This window comes from Temnothorax nylanderi, unplaced genomic scaffold (genome assembly GCF_030848795.1).
Source record: "Temnothorax nylanderi isolate EJ_2023f unplaced genomic scaffold, tnyl_v1.0 TNYL_tig0004_pilon, whole genome shotgun sequence".
Taxonomy (NCBI): domain Eukaryota; kingdom Metazoa; phylum Arthropoda; class Insecta; order Hymenoptera; family Formicidae; genus Temnothorax; species Temnothorax nylanderi.
This window is the reverse complement of record NW_027249066.1, coordinates 3,379,292-3,387,515: the sequence shown is the minus strand read 5'-3', so window position 1 is coordinate 3,387,515 and position 8,224 is coordinate 3,379,292. Positions and strand designations below refer to the sequence as shown.

Here is an 8,224-nt window from a genome sequence, read left to right as displayed (position 1 = left end):
CCATATTCCGGTCATCGACGCGGCCATCGATACCCACCACCCCCTGTATACGTGTCGCGGACGGGTGTGTACCCGCGAAAGCAACAAAGTTCATTCCGTCGCTCTCGCTTCTTCCCTAAAAACGCGCCCCACCATCCATCCGCTCCTCACCCACTCAACCCCCTTTTCGTTCGCTTCGGAGCCACCGGAGCGTAGTCCGAAGATCCGAGCGCAGACGGCGGAGATACCTAAAGATCCGTCTTCGACGTTACGCCGCTGCCGGTGGTTGGGGGTGGCGGACAGGGGCGTCGCCAGAGAGCGGGACGCCGCCGCCGCCGCCGCCGCCGCCGCCGGTGGCGGGGGTGGCGGAGACGCGGGGGACCGTGTGGGGGGTCGAAGCTTCGAGTCTGCCAGAGCCGGTGCCAGCCTCCCTCCCTCATCCGCCTGGGGGGTGGTGTGGCACCGGCTCCTCGAACTGATCAATACCTGAAACACCGCGAGGTATCGTCCCGCTATTTCCGGTGTCCCAGCGCGGCCGGAAATGAAGGCGTTAAAAATATACTCCAGATAGCGCGCGCCGGTATTATATCCTCTCCGGTACAGGTGCCCGCAATAGTGACGGAGGGACCGATCTGCCGGCGAGACGTTTCGCGACGGAGGAACGTTGACCGGGATGAGTCGTACTGCCACAGCTCGGAGCGACGGGGGTGGAAGAAAGCTCGAGTAAGTAAACGACTTTAACCATTTTATCGGGTGTGACGATTAGAGGGAAAACAGATAGCTGTCATCTTCTGGTCCTCACAAAACAAAATGAGAATTATTCAGTACTTTGTGGAAAACGAATCTTTTTTTGACAAGAATTGAAGCTTGTGAGGCAAGCTTTTGCCATGCAACGTTATTTGACTCTGTCGAATTGTTCTCTATAATTTCTGTTTCTTTATTTGATCCTTTAATACATACAACTGTATTTTACATAATGTTCTTTTAATTATCTTGATAACTATAAGCCGCGCAACTATTTATTGGTACAAAACTGTAGTCACTACTTAGTTGTTACTCGCAGTTATCTTATTTATTTTGCCGATTACGAGCTTGCGATCAATCCAGATGATCGTTATTGGCGCGTACTGTACATTCGCGCGGGCGAAGGCTCTTTATCTGCGAAGGCCTGGCCTGATCGACTTTTAATTATAGCTATCTGCTACCTGGTTTGCTGGTGTACGGTGCGCAAGGGCGAGCGCGAGGAATCGTCGCGCCGAGATGATCGATCCCGAAGCCATTCTCGCGGCTGGAATCTTCATTTCGCGGCGGTTTCAGCATCTAACACGAATTCGATATTGCGTGAATATTCACAACCGCTATCGCGAACCCAATTGTATAGATTAAAGAGCGAGGTATACAGTCAAAGGAGAGCCCGGCATTCTGTTATGAAATACGTAATTACGGAAAATCGATATACGGGGAATCGATTTTCAATTATTGTATTTATATATGGCTGTTAGACAATTCAATTATCATTAGGCCGTGACTATGCGTTAACAATTTATTTGTCATTTAATTGTGTTTAAGCATCGGATAATTAAGCAGTCATATTATATTTCGTGATAACTGCATTACCTTTCTGACGAATAAGCAACAAATTGCCAGAAAGCTTGATCCTCTAAATTCCGATCTCGCAACAAACCTAATTTTACGAATAAAGCAAATTATATCACCCTCTTGCTAAAACACGATATTTATTTTTCACGACCCTATAAAAGGAAGGTTGCTCGTGAAAAATCTGCGGATATCTGTTGAGCTGAAGGGCGTGACCACGAGTGCGACGGTGAAACTCCGGATTTGCGAAATCGCGGCGAAGGGGTTGGTTTAGTATCAACAGGTAGAGCACGTCCTCTTCCCCACCGGATAAGCCCGGGGCTAAGCGCCGGCGCTAGCTAAACCTCTCGCACCCTCCCGAGGGTGTGACCTGCCCTCGCTATTGGCCCGACCGGACGTGTGAAAAAGAGAACGAGTCTGTCCTGCGCGGATAAGGTCTTTTTAAATCCCTCTCTCTGAGGGGTGGAGCCTTCGGCCGAGCTTTCTCACCGCGATCCGTGCGAATAATTACGAATTACTTGCTTTCTCTGCACAGATGCACGACCAAATCACTTAGATGGTTTAATCTTAAATTAATTTGTGTCATTGATTGATATTAACTCCTTCAGACCTATTTCTATTACATAGACACATCGAAACAAGTGCTCCACATTAAGAGTCTTCATTAATCTTTCTTACTAGGCAATTTATCCAACTGGTCTCTTATTACTGCAGTAAAGATCTCATTCGAGTCTTATCAATCTCAGATTACTAAAAATGTCGTTCTTTCTCGCGACTTTTTTTAATATGATGAATTTAACTATGCAATTGAAGATTTCAATTAAGATTGTCATTTTCCTTTGCATTTAAATAGTTTGACGATTACAGATATATTATATTATAGTTTCTTATTATGAAGATCAATTCCGGAAGTGTCACAGACGATTCATATTGTATCTGATAATCACACGATATATACACGGAGAGATAGTACATAAATATAACGAATTCATTTGATCTAACTACTTTCCTGCATTGGACACCGCGTCGAAGAGAAGAAGTCGCAGATACGATCCTGTCGGATAAAAAAAGAAACGATGAAGAAAGACCGTAATGCGGCGACAGCGTCGTCGAGGGGAGGTAGGGGAAAATATCCGCATGGGTCAGCCGAGAGAAGCTTAGACCGCGGAGATGCCCGCTTCAATATCGGCTTTCGGGATACTTGAGATATTTATCTAATGTCTTACATTTTCCGCGGCCCTGCTCATTCAGATTTCCATTCATGTCTCTCCTCCGCGGAAAACCTGTTTCTCCGCGGATCTTCGACGGAGCGTTCGCTTCGACCTACGTCGGAGCTCGTTAAAATATCCGCGTCTCAATAATTTAGCGATGCTAATACCAATATCGAAAAATTGATGACATTAAAGCTCGAACACAAGTTACGGACGCGCGTAAAAATTCAGTTTACAACGTCTTCGAGTATTAATAATTGTACATTAAGCATGACATGATTAATATTAAACCGCCATTGAGAAATTATTGATTGAACAATAAATTCATATAAAACGTGAGTGTAAAGTGATAAATGAAGCGTCTCTCAACTCGACAAGATCGGCTCGTTGTCGGCACGAACAAAATAGACCGACATCTCGAATGCCACGCATCCTGCTGCGTTCCTACACGCACAAACCATCACGTAATTGCAGGTGCATTCGCCACTCTATCTTTGTCCGATTCTCTCTCGTTTTTTTTTTCCATTCCTTTTGCACGAGGAATAACGCGCTCGACACCTCGACACGGCGGTCTGGTTATCTTACGGAGATATCGTGCGACGTACCCTGCGTTACTTATCAAAGATAACTACTAGCTCAGTGCTCTTAGCACGGTTCGGAGAACCGGTGCGCTCGGTCATCGATTCACGAGCGAGAGGATTTTCGGGCTGAGCGACTTTCTCCGTCCCCTCGCAGTTTTCCGCCGTAAGTACGTAACGAACATTTCGACCGTTGACAATGCGCGATCGGGCGCCCGCAAATATCGTCCCGATAACGGGGGCAAATTGAATCGCGCGAGAATGTGGGCTGCGCGCGATTATTCGACCCGATTCGCCTCGGTGATGTGAAAGAAACATGGAGGAACGATCGATGAGACATCGCGGCGTGTTTCTTCCGTCGCTGATCACGTGGCTGACAATTCTGTCAATCGCGAGGTGTCAGAGCATCTGTCCTACTAGGTGCCTGTGCCATCTCAACGAAATACCTAGGACCGTCGAGTGTTCGAAGCAAGGGTTACAGACATTTCCTGAAAATATTAGTGATGTGGTGAGTACATCTGCGATGACTAATGACCCCCTTTCTTACCGGTTTCTTTTTATTATACATCTCATTATAATTAAATATAAGATAACAATTGACTTATTGGATGTTATCGCGCGTCCTCGTAAAATAAAATAAAATAGTAGTTTAATCGATAACGGAAAAAATATACTTGATGAAAATTATGAAGAAGATATGCTCTCAAGATGATTAATCATTTCAACAGTGCACTCTGAATTTTGACAAATATATTCTTCTAGATTATCATCAAATTCGTAATAAATCGTTTAATTACTGACTTAACTTATTTCTTCTGCGGTAGGTCGAGCACCTGGATCTGTCAAGCAATCTTTTAAGTGAGATCACCGACGAAATTAACCGGCTGACCGAGCTACAGTACCTGAATCTGGCCAAGAATCAGCTCACTTCCCTGCCGAATAATCTTGAAGAATTAAAAAAGCTTCGTAGACTAGATCTATCGGACAACGTTATCATAAATACGGCAGATATTGCTTCCATTAGCCAATTACCGTCCCTGGCAGTTCTATACATCTCAAGGAATCTATTACTTGACTTGAAAGGGCTAACCAGCGAAGTGCTTCAGGCACTGGATGCCGGCTATTGCCGTATGTATCAAGATAGTCACAAGTATAAAATATTTATTACATTTATAAAGCATTCTTCAAAGGCAACTTTTACGGATATCTAAAACGCCAAATTTATTTACAAAATACATTAATGTTGTAATAATTAATATGAAAAAGGACCGTCATTCATGCGCATATTCTAATTTAGCAATATTGTTTAACACGTAAATTTAATGATACGAAAATTTATCTATTTTTTTCGCAGAAATATATGTACAGACTTCTAAGAAATGATTAACATATACGTATGCATTAGACTAACAAAAGCTTTATGTGTTTCAGATATAAAAGAACTTGGCAACGAGTCCTTGAATGGACTGTCGGCGCTGACCACTCTGAGTCTCGCGGGAAATCCGCTGAAGAACATTCAAACGCCCGTCAGCAAGACGCTGCGATGGTTAGACATGTCTGATTGCGTCCTAAATTATCTCTATCCAGACACTTTCAGCGGATTTCCAGAACTGGAAGATCTACGACTGGTCAATAATCCTACGTTGGTGTACAGTACACGGTAATGAAACTTTATTCGATTGTAATTTTAGTTTGTACCGGAAGTCATCGAAGAAGTCGTGTAATCTCGCTTTTATTAAGCAAGAACCCTTAATAAGAATTTTACGAATAACGAAATGTATTACTCGTTTGTAGGCATTCGACCCTACAGCACTTAAACCTAAAGAAACTCGATGTATCGAGATGTAACCTCGACCGACCCGGTCTTCATGGTCTCCCTTCGTTGACGCAGGCTCGCCTCTCTCGCAACACAATTCGTATACTGCCAGATCGTATTTTTGCCAGAAACAAGCAACTGACGCACCTATACCTGAACGCGAACAGCTTGGAACGACTGAACGACAGTACGCTCGAAGGTCTGGTGAAACTTCAGGTGCTGGATCTGTCCGCGAACGGTCTCGAGGAGGTTCACACGTTGGCGTTCCGGGATAACATCGATCTCAGGCTCCTGAATCTTTCCTACAACTCTCTACACCGATTCCCGGATCTGTCGTCCCTCGCCACGACGCTGGACCTGTCCTACAATTTGATCAGCCGCCTCAGGGCGGACTCTCTGGAGGAGATGCCCAGAATCAGAAGCCTGAACTTGAAGGATAATCATCTACAGTCCTTGCCGCGCGGCTTAAATTCGAGGACGTTGAAAATACTAGATGTCCAGAGGAACAGGCTCGTCGAGCTACACAACGACAGCTTTGCTAGATTACCGTCGTTGCAAAAGATCGACTTGTCAGGTATTTATCATCCCTCGAGTTATTTCTGAGAAAACAATATAAAAAGGATATATCTGATTTCTATGGAACTTGATTATCAACAATACGATAAGCCGTTAAAGAAACAGAATTTTTTAATTAAAAATCCAAATAACTGTTGAAATACCGATAAAATAATAATTTTGAACACGAAACATTTATTGTTATCGACTAACGATTGGCAATGTATAATTAATAATTTTGAAATTTACTTCTTCCCGTAATTATCACTTTCGTTTTATCTTCTATAGACCTCGATAGAATCTTTTGCCTGCGTTTTAATTAATTAATTACCTTGTAGGAAATCGTTTGACTGAGGCGATAGATCCCGACATATTTCGAAACAGTCTAGACTTGGCCGTAGTCAATTTAGATGATAATCCATGGAGATGCGACTGTACGCAGCTCTACTTCACCTACGAGTACTTAACCGTTCCTCCCCCCAAAACTGTGGGATCGACCTTGATCTGCCAGAGCCCGGCGAACGTTTCCGGCTATTCCTGGGAGACCGCGTGTTTCGACGAATGGAACACTGACGTGTATTACAGCAAAGACAGAACTTGGGGGATGGTGATGATCAGCTTGCTCATCCTGGTCGTCCTATGTGGTAGCGTGGTGTCGATTAAGCACACTCTGAAGATAAAGAGAAGAATCTTCGAGCAGAGGCAGCAGACGGAATTAACAGAAGAGAGAGAAAGATTTCGACTTTTGCAAAGGAGGTGGGGGAGCGCTTTTTCAAATTATTAATTATTCAATTTTCTGTATACATGTGCAAAATGTATCTGAAAATATTTCATTGTGCGGCGCTTGAGTAAAATCGATAGGCGTGCTGTCAGTGAACGTTCAATGATATGATTATTTAAACGGGATTGACGTTTGTAATTTAATACTCGCGTTGCTTTTACAATATTTTTCAACGTACATAAAATTAATAATTAATAAAATATATGCTAGAGAAGATGAGCACCTACCTGCAACAGATAAGACAGATATCTGTCCAGAACTACAGATTTACATTACAATTTCGCAAGCTGGTACATTCATGGTACATTATTCATTTCTTTAAAGTATCAGAGAGTGCGTTACCGACGTAGTCGTGTTTTTAAAATTTAGCAGAAACTTTTAAATAAATATTATAAGGATTTTTTAATTATCTTCCAACCTCTAAATTGCGCTACAAATAATACATCGTTTCTAGCTGCACAAAGCGCGATGAAATAAAATAAAGACTCTAATTTGACCGTATTTCCAGGAATCGACGTTTAGAGCAAGAAATAGACGAACTCGAGATTCCAGAGGAGACCAGAATTAATCCTTTAGAATTAGTCGGCCCGCCCAGCTACGAGGAAGCGGTCCAGATGCCGAGAATGGCTCGTTCTATGGACGCTTTGAACGAGATCTCCATCGAAAATGGCATTTTGCGCGCCATGAGTTCCGTGGATAATCTACGGACGAAGAAGAGAAGAACGAGGAGACCTCGGAAACGGACACAGAGCGAGGACGATCTGCTGAGACGAGAGGAACGCCGGCAGGAACGGATCAGAAGGGAGAGGAATAATTCCAGCGGCAACATATGCGACACGGATCAACCGAATAACGCGAATCCCAGGAATCCGAAGACATCCTCGGCGCGCAGAGCCGGGAGGCACAGCGCCGCGGACGAGGCGATCGAGTCCAGCAGTAGCAAGGACAGGCCGAGGCCGCAGACTCCCACCTCGAGGAAGCGAAAGAGAAGACAGGTGTTCAGGGACGAGTATGTCACCGACGACGAAAATTCCGACGTCCAGGTGATGAGTTCCAACCGATCCATCGTCATCAAGGAGCTCAAACGCGAGCCCAGAGGTGGCTATAGAGAATCATTCGTGGAACGCGAATCTTAAACTGTTTCAATTGTAAAATACCAAAGCGTATAATAAATCTTTTTTTAGTACTTTAATAAAAATTTAATAAAAATATGGAAAACGAGAGGAGCGTAGATTTTTAGCATTCTCATCGCACTTATCGCGCAAAACGTGGCTCTTTAATTTCTAAATTTACTTTGCTAATACGAAAGTCCGTTTCCGAGTGGTACGATCTAAATCAACGCTAAATCAACAGGGTAAGTACGGACTCACGATAACATACGTCAGTTTGCGCGATAACACGACGGTTTTATCTTGTCAAACCGGTTTTTTTCTCCCATGTTAAATACACATATATTGCCCAGGCAAGATTAGTAATCAAGGAAATGACAAATGAGACGGCGAGCCAATAGTAAAAGGTTTACTCTGAAGAAGAGCAAAAGTACAAGCGTATATAATCTTCTTGGAATACTGTCTCCTCCGTCGAGATTCTAACTGTAATAACGTCAGATTACCGGTTTGCATGTATCGAAGACGCTTCGATCCTAAATTACAGTAATTTCTTATCAGTCTCAAAAATCACGATTATAGTTATGAACTAATTATCCATC

The 8,224-nt window shown here is 43.5% G+C and overlaps 1 protein-coding gene across 1 annotated transcript; it reads left to right on the top strand.

Annotated features, from left to right (window-relative positions):
- Positions 1–3,409: 3,409 nt before the first annotated feature.
- LOC139774996 (uncharacterized) lies at positions 3,410–7,737 on the top strand. The gene is made up of 6 exons (XM_071710624.1): positions 3,410–3,872; positions 4,189–4,492; positions 4,796–5,024; positions 5,159–5,754; positions 6,074–6,491; positions 7,025–7,737. Exons 1-6 carry the CDS (start codon positions 3,681–3,683, stop codon positions 7,650–7,652), a joined length of 2,367 nt encoding a protein of 788 aa, XP_071566725.1. The 5' UTR covers positions 3,410–3,680; the 3' UTR covers positions 7,653–7,737.
- Positions 7,738–8,224: the final 487 nt, after the last annotated feature.

Excerpts from the sequence above, each read along its gene's own strand:
- LOC139774996 (XM_071710624.1), top strand. The coding sequence starts at position 3,681 with ATGGAGGAACGATCGATGAGACATCGCGGCGTGTTTCTTCCGTCGCTG. Across the intron at positions 5,025-5,158 it reads ACGTTGGTGTACAGTACACG|GCATTCGACCCTACAGCACT; the intron begins GTAATGAAACTT and ends ACTCGTTTGTAG. Across the intron at positions 5,755-6,073 it reads GCAAAAGATCGACTTGTCAG|GAAATCGTTTGACTGAGGCG; the intron begins GTATTTATCATC and ends ATTACCTTGTAG.